The sequence below is a fragment of the Dreissena polymorpha genome, chromosome 6, assembly GCF_020536995.1.
Source record: "Dreissena polymorpha isolate Duluth1 chromosome 6, UMN_Dpol_1.0, whole genome shotgun sequence".
In the NCBI taxonomy this organism is placed as follows: domain Eukaryota; kingdom Metazoa; phylum Mollusca; class Bivalvia; order Myida; family Dreissenidae; genus Dreissena; species Dreissena polymorpha.
The window spans coordinates 86,110,467-86,135,576 of NC_068360.1; the positions used below are offsets into that span (position 1 = coordinate 86,110,467).

The following is a 25,110-nucleotide window of genomic DNA, read 5'->3' on the forward strand; positions in this document are numbered from 1 at the left end:
AATAAATGTTAAAAGCCTTCAACCTAAGCATTTAATTCAATAAATGTTTAAAGCCCTGTTTAAGAATTAATTGATTCTTAGTTTTAATTCTATTTTTTTGTAATTTACATAATCTGGTAATTTACATATTTTAATAAATGTTCTTGTAATTTACATACTCGTGTAATTTAAATAATTTAATAAATGTTCAAAGCTCAGTTTAAACATTTATTGATTCATACTTTTAATACTATCATTTTTTGTTATTTTTTATTACATACATATGTTCTGAAACTTAACGGTAGATTGCTTCATTTGTGTTTCTTAAGCATAAATTTGGTCTTTCGATTAAAAAATAATTAATTACATTGAAACATTTTCATCAAATCCTGAAGCTTGGCAATTCGGAACTGTCGATACTGCCAGTGTATACTTTTTAATACAATTTACATCTCATCTCATCATTACATTTGCGTCTATAAACGTTTACTTGGGAACCCCGCAAAGTCACGTGATCCTCTCGAAATTTCGATATACAGGGTAGATTGAGGGTAAATTACGCTTAATTATTTGGACTAGTAGTAGCTGTACTGCGAGGTATGATATGTAAATATTTTATTTTGAGCCGTAAACAATGTTATAATCATAAATGAAAACATTAATTTTAAAAAGCAGATTAGAGTGATAGGCATAACAATGTTTGGCAATTTGGGAACTTTGAAATAATGTGTGAGCTCATATGATCTATCTATGTAATAAATATGAAATTTTCAAACAACATCGTCGTCATTGTTCAACAATTAAGAATTTATAGAAAAAATGCTTTTGGAGATTATTTAATGGTTATGAGAACATGACATAAATGTCTACGGAATGTGTGAATTCATTTTCTGAAATTTGAAAATGTTTATTTATAGTCAGCATCCTTATTTTCGGTATTTCAATTTCGACGCCATTTTTGTTTTGCCTCCGTTTGATACATAAGCGACATCCGTTGATGTTATCAAATAACCGATTTTATGGTACGCACAATTTACTACAGTTGTTGTTCCTTATGTGAAAAATAGCTGTTTCAAAGGTAAGACATGGTTGATTGGTTTGCAATTGATGTATTTTAATGTATTTTACTTAATATGCACAACGTTTGAACACTACACCCAATTTTCTTTGCAAATAAGACCTTGGGACAATACATCGATTGTATCTGCAAAAGCTCACTGTTTTCATTCATAAGTCACGTGACTTTGAAGGAACAAAACATCGTATGTATAAATAGATTTATTTTCACTACGAATCAAAGCGCTGAAGGCACTAAAGTTGTTCGGTATTGCATAATCTTATACGCAACTCAGTTTTCAAAATTATGTTATAGCTTTTTATATCGCAAGTTTGAAATGTACACAACCCATTCAAATTTATAGAGTGTGTCTTAAAGCACAGGTCGAGATGCGTGTGGACTGTTTATCCTCATGTTTATCTTAAAGAGATAACCTCGTCAAAATAAAAACAATATGTCTCTTTTTTCACAATAGGTTGCTGCACTGGCAACCATCTTTAGAATTTTGGTTTCCTTGCTCAAGAATAACAAGTCTAGAATCATGTACATGTTGTGTTATGTGTATCTAATACTGTATCTTTTTTCTTAGAATTATTGAGCAACAAGTTTTCCGACATGACAGACTTTAATGCATCATGTCTTGTTGTGAGCCGGAATTGAATCATTTCCTAGGCCTAATTGATCCACAGTCGCCAATTTGTATTCTATGTTTAATTGGATCGAGTTGTTCAAGCTTTGAAAAAGCTATTTGCCCTGCTTTTTAGCCCAACTGTAACCCTCTTTTGAAATTCAGTTTCCTGGGATTCAATCTACTGGCCCCAGGCTAACAGGCAACCACTAAACCTGTAAGTTATTCATGATTTAAGATCTAACAGTGTATTGAACTCATTCAATTTGCAAGTCTGAAAATATTAAAGGGACCTTTTCACGTTTTTGTAAATTGACAAAATTAAACGCTTTAATAATTTGGAGAGTAATGTTGTTGTAGATATATTTTTTCATCTTCATACATCTCTCATTGTATGAGCAAGGATGGCCGAGTGGTCTAAACGATAGACTTTTATTCCAGGGGCCAGTGGTTCGAGCCCAGTTGAGGGTAACTGTTTTTTGTTTTTTTAATTTAATTTTAGTTTTTTTTAATGGAGCTTTTAATATCCAATGTTTATATTTATCAATATTAAGCATTTAATGACAAACTGTGAAAAGGTTCCATTTACATGTTTACTAAAAATGCCACAAGGTAAAAATTTATAACTGATTGGTTTTTTATTTGATTTAAAAGTGATTTGGTTTCTTTGCCTTGTCAGCGAGGTTACTTTGAAGTCAATATCACTTTATCTTTTTTCAAATCATTTATAAAAAAGATAATTTAAGCTTCATTTTGGGAAAACAGGTCTTACTGCATACGCATTAATTGTCATCCCAGTACCAGAGACTCTCTTTAAACGAAAAACCATAAAATCAGAAAGGGTCGTTCTTGATTAGCTTGAGCGCATTGCACAGGCTAATCAGTTTGCACAGGCTAATCTTATTTGACATGCATTAAGCCCCGTTGTACCTAAAAAGCAGCCAGTATGTACAGATTTCAATGATAAACTTGCCAATGTCGTCGCACAAGCTGTAAAACATTAGACTGACCAATGTCATCACACAAGCTGTTTAACACTATTGATTACATACACACATTTTGCTGTCTGCAGTGTACCAGTGAAGTATAAACAGGCAGACGCGGTGGTTATCGTTCCTAGCGTTGTTAACAGCAGACTGACTTGCAAAACTCCATCTACATTAGTTGCCCGCTAGCGCGACCAACTAAAAAGGTGTATGCGTTAAATTTAATTTGAAGTCCGGATATTTTGGGGGGATATGCTAAATAAAATTGTAACTAGAAGCGTTATGCTGGTAATATCATGTTATGTTTGTTACTTATTTTCATTAAATGATTACTATTTGTAGGTTTCACAAAAGAAGCACAGGTGCTATTCATCTTCTTTCATGAACAAAGTTAATGACAAGGTGTTGCTGACAGGGGCCCTATTAAAACCGCTGCCAGAGATTAGAGGATGTTAGGTTCATCGTATATAGGAACATGAATATGATCAAAACAAAAAGACAAAGTCACAGAAATTGAGCAAAACTAACAACCTGGACCTTGTGGAACTATTAAAGCATTATCACCTGCTCTTGTCTTTGGAGGTTGAGACCGACTTCACGAAAACAAGCAATCAGCTTTCGTCATTTATACAAACCGATTGTACAACATTTCACAGTGTTGGACGCATGTGCATCCAATACACTCCATACTGGGTGTTGCGACTTTAACGATGATTTCAAAATATAATTGATAGTACGAAGGATTTACACATTGATATATATGTTTGTAGTGTACCTCCCTTTGTTAACACTGTGACTGGTGTGCAGCCTTTGCTTATTTTTTTTTTGTATTAACTGCGCGGCAACCTACCCTTTTATAACAGAAGTTACAACATTCTTCAACAGTTTTGAGCACTGCGCCGATCATTGGTTTTTAAACGCAATTTTAACTACCATCCTCCCTCTCCTCCTTTATTATTACGTTGTGTTTTGTTAGTCGATTTCATGGTGATTGTCCTTTTTGTCCCCTACCGGTTTCACCGGATGGGACTTATGGTTTGCGCTCTGTGTTTCCGTCAGTATGTCAGTCCGTGAGTCTGTCACACTTTTCTGGATCGTGCGATAACTTTAAAAGTTCTTAATATTTTTTCATGAAACTTGAAACATAGATAGATGGCAATATGGACATTATGCACGTCATTTCATTGTGTCTTGTTTTACTTTGTTTCTTACTTTGCAATGTATGTCCATAATATATTTAGTCCTTACATAATATATATGTTGATAGTGTATGTCATGCTATATTTCTTGCTTGCATACATGTGGATATTATCATTATTCTCAGGACGCTGTTGTTCGTCCAATTTTATCATTATTTATTGACTTGGTTGTTTGTCCAACTTTATGAGACTATTTTGTCTATTGTTAATGTTTCCTGATCAATAACTGCTTGGCATTAGACAAGTAATAAATGCCGGTTGGCGCTTCTGGGCAAGCCTTTTTCAATCCATTTATTGATAAGTTTTTTTTGTCCCACAAATGAAGTAGGAAATTTGGAGAGCAACAATATTAAAGTCTTTATTGAAAACATCCTTCACGAACAACTGATATATTGATTATATATGAACTAGACCTTTTACAGATCATTGAAAATGCAGTTAAATTACATTAAATCATTGATAGAATAAATATTCAGATTCATATATAAGAGACTATGTCTTGATGAACAAGATGTTTTCAACTTGCGCATCATAACGTCATTAATCCATTTATTCCTAGCGTCTAGAAAAAAGGCCTTGGCAAACAGCGTAGCATCAGGGTCTGCGCTGTTTACGTAAAGGAATTTCTGTAATAAATATTCTAAATATAGAAATAAATATACTAGACATCCCTAATTTTGGAAATAAATTGATTCAATTTAGAATGATGGGAGAGTCCACTAGGCATAAATGGGTTTATCGCAGCAGAATTTTAGCTGCTGTACTCATTGAAATAAACCATTGTATTGCACAAAGCGCTGTTAACCCATTTTCGGTGACAAAATTTCAAGGAATTTCTGTAATAAATATTCTAAATATAGAAATAAATATACTAGACATCCCTTATTTTGGAAATAAATTGACCCAATTTAGAATGATGGTAGAGTCCACTAGGCATAAATGGGTTTAACGCAGAATTTTAGCTGCTGTACTCATTGAAATAAACCATTGTATTGCACAAAGCGCTGTTAACCCATTTTCGGTGACAAAATTTCACGTTGCATGAAACATAACGGTATAAATGAATGCAGTACACATATAATTTTTTAACAAGAACACATGCTTATTAAATAAAGTAAGTCTAATGTATCGCACATTACCATAAGCAGCATACAAATCTGTCTTTTATGCACTAGTTGAAATTCTTAACAAAAATTATTTTAAAAAGTTATTCGGAAAAAAGCACCACTTACCGGTGTGTTTACGTCCATTAACGTTTAATTGGGAACCCCACAACGTGATCCTGCACCCCGTGAACCTTGTCTCAAAAACTAATATTTAAGATAGAAATTATGAAAAACTGAGTAACTTACCTTTCGCGTGTGGTTTTGTTTGCCTCTGTTATTGAAAATCCATTATAGCGCAGCGTATTGATCTCAACTGATGTCACTGCACGAAACCCATTGTCGGACACCCCCGGTCTATTCATTACGTTACTCTCGTGATGTATGAGCGGAGCGTAATCAGCAGCCGTGGGTATCCGACGATGCACGAAACCATAACAGGGCGCAAGTTTACTCGGGATCCATAACCCCAATTTCTGGGTAGAGGTCATATAATGGAGAGCTTATCTGTGCTTTTTGGTTTAATTTGTTGCTGTCTGATCCAAATTGAAGTCTCGAATATTTTCTTTTAAATGTGCTTGATTGAAATAACATTCTAATTTTATGTTTATTCAAATGCATCTGGAAGATGCTTCCTGTGTTGTAACCGTTTTTTTTGTCGTTAGTTTCTTTAGATTTATTTTTCCGATGTTAAAAAAATAACACGTACTTAAAGCGGATGTTTTTTCCCGCATTTACAAAAAATATAGTCTTAACCCTTATCCCCTCACGGTGTAAGTAATTTAACGTTTGTTTTGTTGAAATATGATCTCGTTATGACTTTGTTAGTATAGAAATGTCTAAGGAACCCGTATAAGTAAATGTTTTAGCCAATAATGTTTCGTACCCTGATTTCGTACTTATCGTTTCGCTCCTTTATTTTCATAATATGATGCATTACTTGACTATCATTGTATCGTTTAGAATTAATAATAAGGTTTTAATGTATTTCTTTTCTCTTTGTATATTTTCAGCTTTTTACCATACAACATTCGATGTAAAATAAAGGGTTAACTGAACTGTTATGTAAATTCAGCAATTGGATCAATTTCTACCCTATTGAGGAATCCTTTGTAGACAAACAAATCAATAAATTGTGTGTTAAAAAAGCAACAGGTTATGAGAGACTTTCATCTAAATTGGTCAAACCAGCTAAGCCATCTATTGTCAAACCACTAACAAATATTATTAATACATCTTTTAAAATGTCATCATTTCCAGATAGTCTTAAAACTGCACAAGTAACTTTAATCCATAAAAAGAAAAGCACTGTAGACAAAGGTAACTATATACCGTTCCAGAATCGATAAATTGACTGCCACCATATTGTCAGTCACGTGACTGTCCGCCATTACACTGCTGCTAACTTCCCTTGTCAATTTAAAACGCACTTTTTACCAAAACACGCATTTAGCGCACTTAAAAGTGCGTTAATTCTGTGTTTTTTGTTAATATATGCGTTTTCAGTGTTCAAAAGTGCATTTAAGTGCGCATTTTGTGCGTTTTTTGCTTTTCAAGTGCGTTATTTAAGTGAAACAGTTTGTTTTTGTGTGTGTTTCTTCATCTGTAAGTGCGCTTTTGCGTGTAGATGTGAGCAAAATGTGTTTTTTTATCTAAGAAGTGCGTCTTTTATCTAGGAATTGCGTCTTTTATCTAAGAAGTGTGTTTTAAGATTTACAGATGTGGGTTTATTCTCACAAAAGTGCGTTTTTCTTTTTGATGTGCGTCTTTTTTAAGCATAAGTTAGTCTTTTATTTCATTAGTGCGTCTTTATCATATGATCGGTTTTTAACGGATGTACCTAAAAAGACACATGTTTAACACACTTCTTAAAAAGTGCGTCTTTAATAACCGTTTAGCAAATGTTGTACAGAAATTGCCCAAGAAACAAAATTGTTGCAGGCTCTAACAATTTATTTGCATCAAATGAATAAACATAGGCATATACCTCAGTAACCTGTTATAATATAAGGTGCAGTTTTAATTCAAAGCGGTTACTGGTTGTGCATATGAACCTGTTTAATGTTTATATACTTATAATACAATTTCAATGCATATAACATTGCTTTCTTTTTAATCTCAAACATTTCTAAAAATTTCCACCTAAATCAGACTGTGGGTAACTAATTAAAAATATTGAAAGTGTCAAAAAATTATGTGGGCTTGATAGTATCAATTATATTTCCTCAACATAAAAAATAAGTATATGAACTTTCTTATACTGATATTTATACCCCAATACAATTAATGTCTACCACATTGACTATTAACATACATTTTAAAAGGTAATTAAAATAATATTGATAATATTACTATTATTTGCTAACACCATTCAGCATGTTATATTAAAATATTCACAATTAAATATAGTATGCTAATGGTGCTGTGTATTATTCAATAAATATTTTGGTGTTGAAGTGTGCCTATCAGTGGATACATGTATTTCCCAGATTGAGTAATTGGCTGAGACAGTAGATCAGATAAGAGATTAGCATCATAAACATAAATCCCTATCAGTGCTCCATCTAAGCCTAACAAAGGGGTGTTGATAGACTTTTGATTGGTTGAGGTACCATCTATTTCGAAACAAGCGACTTTTGATTTGTTGAAGTGCAGGAAGCTATTGAAAACAAACTTGTTTCAGCCACTGACTTTCTTTGAGTTAAAATTTAAGGTATCATACAATTTTGAGCAACATTAAGACATATAATTCTAGTGTTAATGTCTTGAAATACTTTCAGCGTGAAGTAGTGTGTGATGAAAACAAAGTGTATTTACTACAGTCCACTCTCGTTATCTCGACATCGGATATCTCGATATTCTCGATATGTACAATTTGTAAATCAACAATATGTTTGTTGCAAAGGAGATTCAAAGTGGGTGGTAAAGACATATAAAGTGATATGGTCTAGTTCAACAACTGCCTGTACTTTGGAATACTGAAGAACAGTCTGTTGTAACAGGTTTGTATTTTCAATTCTGCAACCCCTTTTTTATTAAGTTATATAAGTTATAATATAAGGTGCAGTTTTAATTCAAAGCGGTTACTGGTTGTGCATATGAACCTGTTTAATGTTTATATACTTATAATACAATTTCAATGCATATAACATTGCTTTCTTTTTAATCTCAAACATTTCTAAAAATTTCCACCTAAATCAGACTGTGGGTAACTAATTAAAAATATTGAAAGTGTCAAAAAATTATGTGGGCTTGATAGTATCAATTATATTTCCTCAACATAAAAAATAAGTATATGAACTTTCTTATACTGATATTTATATTAAAATATTCACAATTAAATATAGTATGCTAATGGTGCTGTGTATTATTCAATAAATATTTTGGTGTTGAAGTGTGCCTATCAGTGGATACATGTATTTCCCAGATTGAGTAATTGGCTGAGACAGTAGATCAGATAAGAGATTAGCATCATAAACATAAATCCCTATCAGTGCTCCATCTAAGCCTAACAAAGGGGTGTTGATAGACTTTTGATTGGTTGAGGTACCATCTATTTCGAAACAAGCGACTTTTGATTTGTTGAAGTGCAGGAAGCTATTGAAAACAAACTTGTTTCAGCCACTGACTTTCTTTGAGTTAAAATTTAAGGTATCATACAATTTTGAGCAACATTAAGACATATAATTCTAGTGTTAATGTCTTGAAATACTTTCAGCGTGAAGTAGTGTGTGATGAAAACAAAGTGTATTTACTACAGTCCACTCTCGTTATCTCGACATCGGATATCTCGATATTCTCGATATGTACAATGTGTAAATCAACAATATGTTTGTTGCAAAGGAGATTCAAAGTGGGTGGTAAAGACATATAAAGTGATATGGTCTAGTTCAACAACTGCCTGTACTTTGGAATACTGAAGAACAGTCTGTTGTAACAGGTTTGTATTTTCAATTCTGCAACCCCTTTTTTATTAAGTTTATTGAATTAATTATGATCATTATCATATTTATGTATTGTCACTGGGAAATGTAAATTGATGAGTAAATGCAATGCAATTTTAAGGAAAAACAACACCATTTGAATTATTATGGCTGTATGTTATGGTTATTGTCATCTTAAATGTTATTTATACCTATTTTTGGTCATTAATGAACATATTTTTTCCCCATATTAAATGAGAACTGATATATTTTAAATTTAAAGGTTAAACCCCATGGTGACCGTGAAATTTACATTGATTAGAAGATCCTTTGGAAAGAATGTGCATCATCGCATCGCCTGCCAAAAAAGGGAGCAAAAGGGAGACTACCTGATGTATTGACTTGAATACCAGGTTTACCCTGCACAAGCTGGCCAACATGAGGAGATCAGGAGTGGGAAAGCCACGCCCTCTCCTTGACCAAGAAAAGCTGGATTTGTTAAGAGGTAAAACTATACAGGGTACTGGTTATTGCATGTTAAAGGCGTCACACTTCCGACCAGTCCACACAGCCAAATGAGACCACGTATCTTGGTACATTTTCAAACAGTATTTTCTACCAAACGTATTTATTTATAAAAAGCGTTAAGTCACATGTGATCAGGGGATTAAAATTGCAAAAAAACCCAAAAACAACAAGCAAACAAACTAGTTTTGATTTGAATTTATAATTTTTATAGCAACGAGATTACCATAACAGCAATGTTCAACACTTACATTATAAAATATCTTTCAGGACCTGATCAAATGAGATCATGCACGAGACACACCGGGCAAAGGCCATGACAATATAATAGTTGCAAAGAAGTTTGACCGGCTGGTGGCAGACGTGGACAGAAAGATGAGAGCCGCACTCCGCCGCCTCAAAGAAATGACAGGCCTTGATTGATTCTCATCTTTTTTATGTATATAGATGTTCCTGTGTATATACTGTACATGTTATTTATTAGTATGCTATTATGTTTTGTTTATTTATAATCTAATTAAGTTTATATTTATTTCATCAAATTGTCATTGATATTTAATTACTCATGTATCTTAACAAATGTTGGTGTACATTAAAGTATAAAATTGAATTATCTTGTAATTATTTAAAATACACAAATATATTTGTGTATAATTTTTGGTTTTTATTGCGTATCTGAATTAAAAAAAACTTTTAACAGCATATAATTAAATCAACTGTTAAGGCAAAAGATGCACCTTTAACGCACATGTGTGCTTTTTGTGAGTGCGTTTTTGACTGCCATTCATGTGCGTAAATTGTGCGTTTTATGTAGGTTAAAACTGCGCTTTAAATCGTGTTAAATGTGCGCTTTTTAAAATAAAAAAGCGCACATTTAACTCGCTGAAAAGCGCAGTTTTAACCCACTTAAAAGCGCACATTTTACACACATAAATGGCAGTCAAAAAAGCATTTATAAAAAGCGCACGTTTAACCCACATAAAAGCGCACATTTGACACACATGTTTGTTTTTATGTGGGTTATAAATGCGCTTTAAGTGAGTTAAATGTGCGCTTTTTAAATAAAACAGCGCACATTTAACTCGCGAAAAGCGCTGTGTAAATGACATGATTAATATTTTATGTAAATCTGTCACCATTACAACATGTTAAAACTATCGCAAGGGAAGGATCCCCGATAATGTTGAAGAACTTCAGGTCTAATCCTTTTTCCATTTTGTATGTATGGACCAATGTATATATTTGTATAATGTCATTATCTGGAAATAAGATATGTTTAAAGTCAAAAGCGCTGTTTTAACCCACTTAAAAGCGCACATTTTACACACATAAATGGCAGTCAAAACGCACTTATAAAAAGCGCACGTTTAACCCACATAAAAGCGCACGTTTACCCACAAAAAGCGCACAGTTTTTTGTTTGTTTGTTTTTGTTAAAAACTCACTCGATAAGAAAAGGCGCACATAAAACGCAGTGCCAATACCGCCACGTTTAACGCGCGCAAAACGTACTTAAAACGTACATTTCACACACTTTTTTGAGAAGACTTGTGCGAGTCTGCGATTCCAAAAGCCAAAGACGTAGAGAATACCCGCTTCACCGTTGTCGGATAAATACATTACTTAATAAATTAATGTGAGGCGATAATCACATTTTTGTTGTTATAATGAGTGTTTGAAGTTGAGATTGATTGTTACAAATAAAATGTTTAAGATGCTTTTGTGTTGTTTTTTTTTTTGTCTGTCATCAAGTGGTAATCATCGGCGAAAATTTGCCGGTTCAGTCGCTCATATTATGTCTTTGATTAGACTTGTTACTTTTAACGTTTCACAAACAATTCACGCATGTATTGTTGTGTTGATTTTAATAGCCGCAACATCAAGCAGATTATATTTTAATTAATACTTATAAAAGATTCTCGCGCAATTAATTACCGCTAATTGTTTGTTATTGGTCGCAATTGGTAAAAATCTACATTCCAAAATCAAAACTTATTATATTAAGTATGACATTTTTGATACGCCTTCCATTATTTTTCATGTTCTAACTGATATCAGAGATAAAAAAAATTTGGTTGAATTTATATTATTTTTTTGAGATTGAATTTTTTCACGTTAAAAAACAAGCTTTTTATCATAAGAGAGTGATATTGATCTAGACGATCTTTATGTGATCATACGGAAGATGAAGAGAATGTGATCTATGTGATATATCTAGTTAAATAGATTTTCATCTTGGAATCATTTAACAGCTATAAAGCTAAAAATACTAAAAAATGTATTTTATAGGTCTTTGAAGTAACGCAAAACATATGGATAACGACACCAAATGTTAAGTCAGTTAATCCACACACAAAAAATCCGAAAAAAAAACCACCTAAATAATATTTTAAAAACATATTATTTAGTGCCAAACGAATTTATTAATACATTTATTTGCAACTTTAAAAACGCGGCATTAGCATCAAAGTAAAGATTATCTGAAGACTGAACGGCCGACAATTTGACACAGCAAAGAGCTCTATGCATAAGCCGGTATATTTTTTGGCAGAAAAGCTTCAATAAATTACAATAGATATACATCTTATTATAAAATTATAATTATCAATGGCATGAGTACGCTAGTGTGATAAACAAATGAGTGATAGAAAGTATAAGGAGTGCTTTGAAAATAAACATACTACAAGGACCTATTAAAAGAAAAGGGCATGACAGTATTTACATGTAATTTTAATTTGATGGGTTTTGTACATAGAATGACGCTATTGAGGAATATACAACTGAAAAAACACATCTTCACATGATGTTAATTGAACTGTGTACTCATGTATATTGAAAACTCGTTACTAGTGAGTATGAGTGACAAATATCTAACATTTTAACACACATATATTTATATACATATATTTTTTAAAAATATGTTTTTACCTCTGGTGTCAAATGTAATTTCTTGTTTTTATGATATCGTTCGTGCATTTCCGTAACATCAAATCTTCATACGGAATGACGTAGTTTTAATTAACCGATACCCGCTAAATACGTTTAATGTTTTTACGTAAATTTTATAATTTTATAAAATACTTTATTTTTTCATAAATAAAATGGGCTTGTATCTTTACGGTGTACAATTTCTGATATTCTATATTGGACTTAACTTTTAATTTGTAAAATATGTAACATATAAAATTTACGCAACTGTTAAGTATGTCGGAGATAAATTATCTAACCAAATGACTGCTTAATACTACCTGAAAGATGAGACATGGTGGCATCATTAATTGTGTTTAATGACCAGACTGTCATCTGCCACCCAGTGTGGTTTATGACACCAAGTGGTTAGTTAAGACAATATCTGATCAAAACGGATAATCGGATTATGCAGAACAAAGCGGCAATTAAACACTGGAATGCAAAGGCATACACGATTTTAAGATTGATGCAAAAAATCAAATGAAATATATTGCATTTAATTTTATTAATGCTTTTTTAATGTGTCAATGTGTTAGTTTTCCTAGACAACCAAGACCATGTAATGACGGCCTTAGAATTTAGAAAGAAATTCATCCGTTGAATAATCGGTGCTCTCTTATATATGTTACCGATTGTTAAGCAGCAGTGTAATGGCGGACGCGGAGAGTATTCAGGGGAGATAATTATGTAATGACTTAATTCTGGAACGGTCTATAGACCAATGAGTATCCTACCAGTAATCTCAAAAATTTTTGAAAGTGCAATAAATGAACAACTATCAGATTTTCTTTCCTCCCACTTTAATAGTTACCTATCAGCGTTTAGACCAGGTTACGGATGCGAGAGCACTCTTCTTAAAATAATTGAAAACTGGAAACTTGCATGTAACCAAAACAAATTTGTTGTTGCAGTCTTAATGGATTTATCTAAGGCGTTTGACTATCTGCCACACGATTTTCTTCTACTAAAATTGAAATTGTATGGTCTACCAGAATCTGCTTTAAACTAAATACATAGCTACTTAAGCAACAGAAAGCAATGTGTCAAAATAGGTCCTCTAACTTGTGATTTTAAAGAACTACATAAGGGTGTTCCACAGGGCTCCATATAAGGACCTGTCGTTTTCAACATCTTCAATGACATTTTTCATTTTGTAAATAATGGGAGTTTAAACAACTATGCAGATGATCAGGGCTTACTCTGCCATTCGCCAATTTAGCCAATGGCTACAAAATGACCTATTTGGCTTAAGAAAATTCTATTTGGCTACAACCTTTTCTTCATTAAAACCATTAAAGTAGCCCAAAATAGAAGAATTAAGCAATAGCAAGACAAATTCGGCTAAAAAAATTGAGCCAGGGGAAGCCCTGGATGATAACACACCGTCTCATGCGGATTCTGATATAAAAAATGTGGTAAAAACGCTAGAAAAAGATAGCATGTCTCTTATAAATTGGTTTCAGAACAACCAAATGAAAGCTAATCCTGATAAGTTCCAGGCCATTGGTAATAAAACCAAAAAAGAAAACATAACATTTAACCTTGATGATATTAAAATTCAATGTGATGATAGTGTGGTACTCCTCGGCGTCACTATTGATTTCAGACTCAAATTTGATGTACATGTTTCAAATATAGGTAAAACGGCTTCAAGACAACTTATTATATTAAAATGAATCCGAAAATATTTGTGTAGATAAGAAAAATTAAGTATATATTATTCTTTCATCCTGTCAAATTTTAATTACTGCCCTCTTACTTGGCACTTTTGTGGGGAGCATAATACCAAAAAGATTGAAAAGATACAGGAAAGGGCCCTGCGTTTCATTTACAGTGATTGCAATTCTGACTATCAAACCCTTTTATCTCGGTCCAAAATGCCCTCTATTAAATTAAGAAGTATGAGGACTATGGCACTTAAAGCCTTTAAGATTATTAATAAACAAGGACCAACATACTTACATGATCTCCTTAATAAGAAAAACAAAATTACTCTTAGGTACACTGGAACAGCTGATTTACCACAGGTGAGAACCACTGGTTATGGCACCAACTCCTTCCGCTCCTATGCTGCCAAACTATGGAATAAGCTCCCTCAACACTAGGGATGAAAGTAATTTCAATCAGTTTAAAAGCCTGATAAGCTCATGGAGTGAAGAGAGTTGTACCTGTACTTTTTGCTTTGACCATGCCTAGTTACATTTCATGCACCCTGTTTATAAATTCAGTATCTGAGTTGTTCTGCCTTTCTTTTTTATACATCCTATGTTAATCTGCTAGATTAGTTCATTCTCCCTTGTTTGTTTTATGCTTAGTTTTTTATTTTGCCTTTTATTCTTTTTTATGCAGGGGCTGGGTCCGCACTCCCTCTTGTAGGTATGCCGAAAGGTTGAGTACCCACTCCCTTTCATAAGACATATTGGGAATAGGGACGCTCCAAACCCCCAGCTCTGAAAAGATCTTGTCAGATGAGGGGGCGGGGAGAGCCCCTGGCATCCCTGGGGGTCTCCATGTTGCCAGGGGAGGTGCTCTGATTGACTTCAGGATACCAGAGTGGAGGCTCTGCTCCTGTTGTGCATGTATGCTATTCAGGATATGAACACACACTCACATTATATCTTAAGTGAGTCTATGTAATACACTATGTATTTATGTATGTGCTTTGTGAGGTAGATGCTGATCAGTTCCTCGCAGATCTGATCTGAGGGGATAGTAGTTTTTATGCTCCCCGAAATATTTTCGGTGGAGCATTATAGTTGCCAGTTTGTAGTTCCTTCCTTCCGTAACACTTTTTTGACAGTTTCTCATAGCACCTTCAATACTTTACCGATCTCTTTCATATTTGGCATGTATGTACCTTGCATAGACCTCTAACTTTTAATGACGTTTGAGGTCACTGGGGTAAAGGTAAAGGTCCCTGAGGCTAATAATAGATTTTTTAGGTGGTTATTAACACATAGATTGACAAAGCGCATCATCGGTGAGCATCCATCAGTTTCACTGATATTCTTGTCTTAAATCCATTTTGTATCTGTTGCATTTTTTGTGCCAATATTTATGCCTACCTTCGAAGAAGAGGTGGTATATTGTTTTGCACATGTCTGTCGGTCAGTCCGTCGGTCGGTCTGTCGGTCCGTCCACCGAATGGTTTCCGGATGATAACTCAAGAACGCTTACGCCATTGATCATGACTTGCAAATGACCCCTATTGATTTTCAGGTCACTAGGTCAAAGGTCACGGTATCTCGACACAGAAAAATCGTTTCCGGATGATAACTCAAGAATGCTTATGCCTAGGATCATGAAACTTCATAGCTACATTGATCATGACTCGCAGATGACCCCTATTGATTTTCAGGTCACTAGGTCAAAGGTCAAGGTCACGTTGACTCGAACCTGTAAAATGGTTTCCAGATGATAACTCAAGAACGCTTACGCCTAGGATCATGAAACTTCATAGGTACATTGATCATGACTCGCAAATGACCCCTATTGGTTTTCAAGTCACTAGGTCAAAGATCAAGGTTACGGTGACTCGACACAGAAAAATGGTTTCCGGCTGATAACTCAACGCTTACGCCTAGGATCATGAAACTTCATAGGTACATTGATCATGACTCGCAGATGACCCCTATTGATTTTCAGATCACTAGGTCAAAGGTCAAGGTCACGGAGACTCGACACAGAAAAATGGTTTCCGGATGATAACTCAAGAACGCTTACACCTAGGATCATGACACTTCATAGGTACATTGATCATGACTGGCAGATGACCCCTATTGATTTTCAGGTCACTAGTTCTTATTCAGTTTTTATCCTCATTCTCTTAAGGCAGCTTTTATACATTTATAAGTCAAGATCAGCAGGTACAACACATATTTTTAATCGTACAATGTATTTATGTTCTTTTTTTAAAACCTACCTTAGATCTTTCATTTCAGTATACGATACTCTTTATGTTTTATAGTTATTTATTTATTCTTATTGAATTTCGCACATGCTAATTGTTACATGTTACGTTGTTATGATATGTCGGTAAATAGCCATACATAGCTAATGTTATATTTTTAGCTCACCTGATTGCTTTTGTGACCGGTCTTTGTCCGTCGTCAGTCGTCCGTCCACATTTGTTCGTAAACACTCTAGAGGCCACATTTATTGTCCGATCTTCATGTCAGAAGCTTTGTCCCAATGAAATCTCTGTCGAGTTTGAAACTGGGTCGTGCCGGGTCAAAACTAGGTCACTAGGTCAAAAAAAACAACAACTTGTAAACACTGTAGAAGTCACATTTCATGCCCAATCTTCATGTAACTTTGTCAAAATGTTTGCCTTAATGATATGTTGGTTGAGTTCAAAAGTGGTTCCGGTCCATTGAAAAACATGGCAGCCAGTGGGCGGGGCAGTTTTCCTTATTTGGCTATAGAGAAACATTGTAAACACTCTAGAAGTCACAATTTTTGCCCAATCATCATGAAAGTTGGTCAAAACATTGGTTTTATTGATATCTCGGACGAGTTCGAAAATGATCCAGATCGGTGAAAAAACATGGCCGCCAGTTGGCGGGGCATTTTTCTCTATATGTATATACTAAGTGAAAACATGTGAACACTCTAGAAGTCACATTTTTGGCCCAATTTTCATGAAATTTGGTCAGAACATTTGTTTCCTTGATATGAGAGTTGAGTTTGAAAATCGTTCCGGTCAGTTGAATAACATGGCTGCCAGGGGGGGCAGTTTTCTTATACACTTAAACTTTGTACATGTATTGTTGTATTGTATTGTATTGTTTTTCGTCTTGGCAGTGACTCTTCCTATTATGTCAACAAATATGAATGCATTTTATTCTCATTGATGCAGAACTTAATATTATGAAGTGAAAATTTTCTTGTGTTGTAGATAGAAAAGTAGAGTAATGCCTCCCAAAAGACCACTACTAAAGCGTCGCAGGAGCTCCTATGACTTTTTTGAGCTAAACACACCAAAAGAAGAAAGGAAGGAGTTAAGGGATAAGTGGAAAGTATGTCCGAATACTCTACAGAAACCTAATTACCATGCATATCCAGTAAGGATAAATATAAATTAACACAGAATAAGTTTCAATCATTTCTGCTATATTTCGCCTAAAGAGGCTTTTTCAAAGTCTGTTTTAACAAATTAACTACATTTTCTTTCTATTTCTTAACAACACAACAATTTTATATTGACGTTAAAAAACAAATAAACAGGAAATGACGTGAAATGGCCGTGACGCAAATTAGCGCCAGAAACACATGCATGTACAAATTCACTGTAACAATAGTGATGATAATAAAAATGTAATAATTTTTATAATGAGATAATTAATCATAAACTCATTATGAAAACATCTATTATAATAATAATAAGAAGAAGAATAACCAATAATAATAATAATTCAAATGATAAATATTAATAATTATAATGAGATCAATAATTGTATTAATAACGTCACTAATATTGTATAATCACAAGTATCATTATTAAAAAAATACATATATTTTACTTCTTACAAAAATACAACAAATGATTACAAAAAATTAAATAAATAAAAACCCTATTAATTATAATTATAAATCAATTATCAAATAAATAAGAACTATAGTACTGCTTAAAATGATAATTCATGTTTGTGTTACAATAATTATTATAATAACATTAATTATAATAAAAAATAATATACAAGTAATACTATTACTAACAATAATGCCAAACTTCATTATCATTAAACTTATCATCATCATCATCATCATTACCTAACTATATCATCACATTACTTATATGTATTAAGACTCTTATAGTTATCATCATCATCATATTATTAACAATTGAAAATTCTTGATTAATTGAATATTATTCTTGTGATACAAAACATGCACCAGTATCTGACATTTAATTTCACTGTCTATATTCTTGCCATAGTATTTCGGAGGTTGATTTCGTATTCAGTCCATTGTGAACCTCTGTTTTGAGTTTTTGGATCCATGACAATTCTTTTAGTTTTCGATACGATCCCGAATCATCCCGAATACACTGGAGTATGCTGACACCCATGTCGTCCATACTATGTTCGAGGGAGTTGAAATGCTCGGCGACTGGTATTTCCCTTTGGAGTCTGACATCCGCTACAAAGACTGAAAGAACACGAAGCGGATGTCAGACTCCTAATTTGGTTTGAAGTTGTGTCTAAATGATATCTAGGTCAAGTTCAAATATGGATCATGCCGGGTCAAAAACTAGATCACGGGGTCACTTAGTGCATTTCAAGTTCATACCCAGGGCATGGTTGCTCAAAACTTGGACGGCTAATTGAGCTAACAGGTGTTAATTTTTTGGATGACTTCAGTACTTACATTTCTAAATATATTATGTGCTATTTGTAAACACATTTATTTGCTCGAATAATTTGAAAATGTCTTATAAAAGTATGGCTTTACAAAATAATTGTATTTGGGTCTAAACTTAACAGACTGGCGTTTAAAGTTTTGAGCAACAAGGCCCCGGTAAGTTTGAACTCAGTAAATATAATATTGGAAACACTTGTATTGTCAATTTAAATGCTCTTGTTAGCAAATTAACAAATTCAATGTCCCAATTTTTTAAAAAACTATATGATTTTCCCCCATCCAAAGGGCCTTGGCCATTCCTAAAATGACACTTGAATATTTATCCGTTTAATATCCAGGCTCAGTTTTAATCTGGGTTCATGCCTCCTGAAACTAGGCCACAAGGTCGAAACCACAAAAAACCTTGTAACCATTCTTGAGGCCAAATTCATGGAAACAACATTTTTACGACTTAATTTTTTACGAAATAATTCATTTTTTCCTTCCAGTTAATGTCACCAGAGGAAAAGAGCCCTTATCAGATAATGGCTGAGAAAGAAGATGAAAACTATAAAAACAAGCGGTCGTCGGGTAAATATGTAATACAATCCACTGGCAGTGGCAAGGAGAGGACCAATGATCATGTAAGGCCCATGTCCCTATAGTTCCTATTTTGTGGAGTACTGCCGAGCAGAACACAAAAAGAAGAGAGAATGTGTTTTTGCAGAAATACTGATAATTTAATGTATAAGTGGAAGGTGCACCTGTCTTTCATTAACATATTGGTATATATTGTTTTTTTTAAGTTCACTATTTCAAAAGAAAAAAAACACACATAAAAATAATTGCACAAACATTTTTACGTCGTAAATAGAAAACAAATTGTTAAGTTAAATTAACATTAAAAAACGGGGTAGAAAGACCGGCTTAAATTTTTTCTTTAACGTTTTATTCTCTATGTGCTCATTGTGAGCATTTATGGTTAACCAGTGTCAATAATTGTGCATTGAATGTCATCAAATTGTAGCTTTATTCTAATCTCTAGGCTACATTGTTACACGTATTACCTACAATTCGTAGAAAAATCTTATAACCATGCTTGAAGCTACATGTATGACTTCATCTTGATGAAACTTGGTCAGAATGTTTATCTAAACACTATTTTAGACCCAGTTTCATTCCGAGTCACGTACATCCAAAAGAATATAAAAATGCAATTTCGCTGTTTTTGTCAAATTTGGGGCCAAATTTTTGTCTATTCCCAATCTCATTATGTTTATATTTGACCTAAATGAATGCCCTAAATTCCCATTTGAAAGTTTCATTTTTTATGTCCCCCTGTATATACTGGGGGACAAGTGTTTTTGCCCTGTCTGTAAGTTTGTTGGTTTGCGTCAAACTTTAATATTTGCCATAACTTTTGCAATATATAAGATAGCCACTTCATATTTGACATGCATGTGTATCTCATGGAGCTGCATATTTTGAGTGGTGAAAGGTCAAGGTCATCCTTCAATGTCAAAGGTCAAATATATGGGTCAAATCGTCAAACTTTAACATTTGCCATAACTTTTGCAATATTATAGATAGCAACTTGATATTTGGCTTGCATGTGTATCTCATGGAGCTGCACATGTTGAGTGGTTCAATGTCAAGGTCATGCATCAAGGTCAAAGGTCAAATATATGGGGGGGGGGGACATAGAGTTTCACAAACACATATTGTTTTACATTTGTTTCAATTCCCTATTCAGCTCTGTAAGTTAAACCTTAGAAAGTATAATATTGGAAGCACTTATATTAAAAATTTTATAGGATTTAATATCAAAAAGAAAAAACTCATTTTCCAAATTTTGTCAAAACAACAGGATTTTTAGCTCACCTGATTACTCAGGTGAGCTTTTGTGACTGGTCTTTGTCTATCGTCTGTCTGTCTGTCTGTCCACATTTGTTCGTAAACACTCTAGAGGCCACATTTATTGTCCGATCTTCAAGAAACTTGATCAGAAGCTTCGTCCCAATGAAATCTCGGTTGAGTTCGAAACTGGGTCGTGCCGGGTCAAAAATTAAATTAATGGCTCAAACAGGATGAAACTTATAATGTTTTTATTGACAATATAAAGGCCAAGTTTGATTATAGGTCATTCGCATCCAAAATTTTAAGTCACCAGGTCAAATCATAACAATCATCACATAACCTTGTAACCAATCTGGACTCCGTATTTACGATTGAACCTTGATGGCATTTGTCCCAATGGTTATCTTGACTTGTTATATCTTGGCCAGGTTCTAATCTGGTTCGCGTTAGACTTTAAATTAGGTCACCATGTCAAATGCTAAAAAAAGTGTACCACTCTAGTACAGATATGTATCACATACTCTTGATGAAACGTGGTCAGAATCTTCATGTTGACAGTATGAATTCCATGTTTATATCCGGGTAATGTGGGGGTAAAAAAGACAAACACTATTTTCAGGTCAAGTCTTCAACAACCTGTGTTTCGTGAACTCATGTGAGCACTTTAAGGCTATTAATAATAAATGGCCCTCTTTTTTTGACATACGCGAGTTTCTTCCTATAAGCAAAAATAAGTGCCATGACAAAAATCTTCCAAACCTCTATGCAAGTTTCCAGACTCCGCGAATTCCAGGAGACAAAACGGACAAAAATGTTACTATGTCTGGAAAACATGTTGGCACTGTCACACACAATGTATGCTAAGAAATTTGAGATGTTTGCATGTAGCAAGTTTGAGTGTGTGACATTTTGACCAAATGTCTGAACAGATTTCAATTTATGTGTCTGTCAGTTTATCCAATGGTTTCAAAGAGTCTGAGTTCTGTGTGTAAATGTTTATTTGGCAAATTGAAAATAACAAAAAGTGAGTGAACTTAACCTGGAAAACCAAAATAAAATTACGGTCTGCACTAAAAATAAGGTTCAGTCCGATTAATTGAAACAATATTTGTACGCCCTGTAAAAATTGAAATATAATATCATTAATATCATTAATGCACTGGGCCTTGCAGGAGATGAAACTCAGGAAGAAGAGACCTCGTGATGTGGCTGAGACCTATGCCCAATCATCCTCATCAACCGATGTCCCATCATCCAAACCGATCGGCAAAGGCAAGAGAAGGGCCAAAGTAAGAGCCATGTTTGTAAAGTTCAAGCTCTCACTTTGTTCACTTAGGGACAAATTTCAAAATTGAAAACTATACAGCTTTGGACTGAAACATTTTTTCATGCATTTTTAAAAGTAACTTGTCGCAACTCATAGGTATTCCATAGGCGTGGAAATACAATAATTGTATACATGTCCATCTACAAGTGAAACTGAAGAATCAACTTATCCGGTTTTATTATACTAAAAATTGATAATGTGTAATTGTGTAAATATATTCAAGAAACAATATAATAAACAAGCAAAATGTTAGTTTATTTCGCCCATTTTGAACCACAGCTCCTTGTATCAAACTTGACTTTTCACTTGTTAATTTAGTACAACCTAAAGATTTGACATTAAAATGTTTAGATCCGCAACACATGACATGGAGATGTAATGCAGTTGAATAGCTCATGTATCAAACACGGTTAACACGGTCAAAAAATCTTATTTTTATTATTGTTTTCACTGCGAATATAAAAGATTAAAACTGTCATGAAAATAAACATGACAAAAAAATCATGATGTAATTGTTTTCTTCATTACTCTGTAGGAACAGAATTATTGACTGACGTTAAATGATTTTGTATATCTTAAAAACTATGTATTCAACTGAAATGAAAAAATCAGAACAATTAATTTTACGCATTTTCTAAAATGCTTTCAGAAGAATCGGTTTGCCAAGTAGTGATTGTGTATTGCAATAATTATGTTTGATATCATTTACTTTTCTAATTGTCTGCAGAATAGATGAAAAAGTTGGATATTTTGATCCCTTATATTCATTGGAAACTTTCAATACTTGTTTTCTATCAACAAGGTAGTATATACATATAAACCTGGTATGTTTATTGATAGAGTTGTCTTATCTGTCCATTTTTATTTGGAAACATTGTCATAAAATTGAAACCTAAGTTTCTATGGTGCTGACACAATTCTGCAGACAAGAAGAGATTCCTCTCTTGTGGGATGTGTTATCCCTTAGACATTTTGTTTCAGGTAAAATTGCCAATAACCTGAGAATATCAAGTTATTGAAACTTTCTAGATTGGTATATTATTGAAGACCTTACTTTGTATTGCATACGGAATGAATTGGGTCAATGGCACTGTCACTTGACAGAGAAGAACAGTTTCCTCTCCGGTACTGGAACAAGGATTGAGATATTCCTACGAAACTTTACATCAAGAGTAAAACAACTTTTTTACTTAAAAGTGTGTATCCTTTCGGGCAATTAAACCTTATCATTGTAAACTTTAGAAATCTGATGAAAAATATTTTTTATATTACCCGGTATCAACTTTTAAAATCTCTTGAAGTTTCCAAATTGTAGGCAGAAATATCTCTTGAAATATCTGATTTTATGTTAATGACACCGGCAGCAGGGGGTGGGGGGGGGGGCAAATTTATGATACTGCTGCCTGTGGTTAATGACAAGCATTTTAATCAACTTGATCATTACAATCTTTTAAGCATAAAAATATGCATACCGGTATGTACCGAGGGTGATAAAACTTTGATAAGTCAGGGGGGGGGGGGGGGGGTCAAAGTCACTGTTATGAAATTTGAACATGTTACCGGTATTTTCCACTTTGTAATTACAGGGGTGAGAATGTTTAGGGGAATTTTGAAGTATCCTGGACCATTTTTTAAGATCGATTTAAATTGGAGGAGAGAATTTTAGTGGGATAAGGTAACTCCAAAGACGATTTGTAATTTGAAGATACCATCTTTGTGAAAGTGACTAGTTATATGCAGAATTATTAAGATCATTGAACTTGCAATTTTAATACTGGCTAAGATGTTCATATTTTTCTTCAAAATTTTCGATGTTCATTTTTTTCTTCAAAATTTTCATTCTCAGCCCTGTAAACTAGAGAACAAATTTATAATTGTGTTATTGCCTCTATTATACTAGCAGGTAAACAGAATTTGTTGTAGAAAAATTACCAACATTTTTAACTTATATAAGTTTGTATAAGAACGGTTTAGCATGCTGTTCTCCAAAAAAATGTCTTCTCGTAGGCAATAGTCAGAATATTTTTATTTTGGTTTTTAATTTAAGGACGGAGGTGCTTGCGGAGGTGGTGGAGATGGTGGCGCAAGCCTATCCAAGAAGGCAAAACCTGTAGCGAAAGTTGAAGACATAGAGGAAGAAGGAGAAGAGGAGGAGGTGGCGTAGCATAATCGTCAATGTTCATATGACAATCCAATCTGTTTGCTTTATAGTGTATTGGAAAATTCCGTATTATTCGAATTTGGTCATAAAACTGCTTGAACATTCATTTATCACCCATAATTTGGCGATATATCTATGGCTTTCACAATGATTTGGTATAAATGTAAACCATCATGAGACGACACACATGATAACTTAGTAAATTGTCTCCTTAGCTCAAATGTCAAGGTCACACTTAGAGGCATAAGGCCATAAAACTGCTTAAAAATTTCTTTCTCAGCCATAATTTTGCAATATATTGATCGATTTCAAAATAACTTGGTACAAATTTAAACCATCATAAAAGGACTTGTCCTTTGAAACACCCAACCTAAGTTCAAAGTCACACTTACAGATCATTTGTCATTAAACAGCTGGTCCGGATTGGACCTTTGTCATTCATCATGCAATTTTTAACTGACTTAACACAAATCACCACCATAAGGTGACGCCGTGTTGTGTGTGTCATCATTCTTTTACCTCAATGGTCAGTCACACTTAGAGGTCAACAGTCAACTTTGGCCATTAAATTATGTTTAGTTAGTGAAATTTTGACACGACAGCGGAATGTAGGAGCATTCGTGCCTTATTCACACATGCCTTGTTCTGTTGAGAATTTTAACAGATTTTGTCATTTATTATTTGAATACTTTTATATGATTGTCAGTAGAAATGAACATACCAATGTAGTCAAATTGGTAAATACAAAATTGAGAAATCTGAATACATGTACTCAAAAACAAAATGCAAAGCACTTTATAGTAAATTGTGTTTTTTTGAAATGTTTGCCTAGTGTATATTTTATATTCAATGATGAAAATGAACAATGATACAGTACAAACATTTCTTTATGCAAATTCATTATATTATTTAAATAAGACATAATTAATGTCCTAAATCTATGTTACTTTTACTGCTTTACAACTTGACACTGCAAAATTTCTTATCTTAAAATAATGAACAAGCAATATACATATAGCAATAATAAACAACTAACCCGTCTGATTGAAATTGA

The 25,110-nt window shown here is 33.6% G+C and overlaps 1 protein-coding gene across 3 annotated transcripts; it reads left to right on the forward strand.

Moving 5' to 3' along the window:
- The first annotated feature begins 444 nt into the window (after positions 1-444).
- On the forward strand, positions 445-25,110 carry LOC127833307 (uncharacterized). 3 transcript variants are annotated; one of them, XM_052358490.1, is made up of 5 exons: positions 445-576; positions 17,267-17,387; positions 19,221-19,355; positions 21,741-21,857; positions 23,943-25,110. In XM_052358490.1, exons 2-5 carry the CDS (start codon positions 17,283-17,285, stop codon positions 24,057-24,059), a joined length of 474 nt encoding a protein of 157 aa, XP_052214450.1. In that variant the 5' UTR covers positions 445-576; positions 17,267-17,282; the 3' UTR covers positions 24,060-25,110. The 3 variants fall into 3 exon arrangements, with proteins under 3 accessions (XP_052214450.1, XP_052214451.1, XP_052214452.1); XM_052358491.1 differs by lacking the exon at positions 445-576 and adding an exon at positions 14,719-14,992; XM_052358492.1 differs by lacking the exon at positions 445-576 and adding an exon at positions 14,719-14,948.

Coding starts and splice junctions, on each gene's coding strand:
- LOC127833307 (XM_052358490.1), top strand. CDS start 17,283: ATGCCTCCCAAAAGACCACTACTAAAGCGTCGCAGGAGCTCCTATGAC. Junction 19,356..21,740: donor AGGAGAGGACCAATGATCAT/GTAAGGCCCATG, acceptor TGGGCCTTGCAG/GAGATGAAACTCAGGAAGAA. Junction 21,858..23,942: donor AAGGCAAGAGAAGGGCCAAA/GTAAGAGCCATG, acceptor TTTTAATTTAAG/GACGGAGGTGCTTGCGGAGG.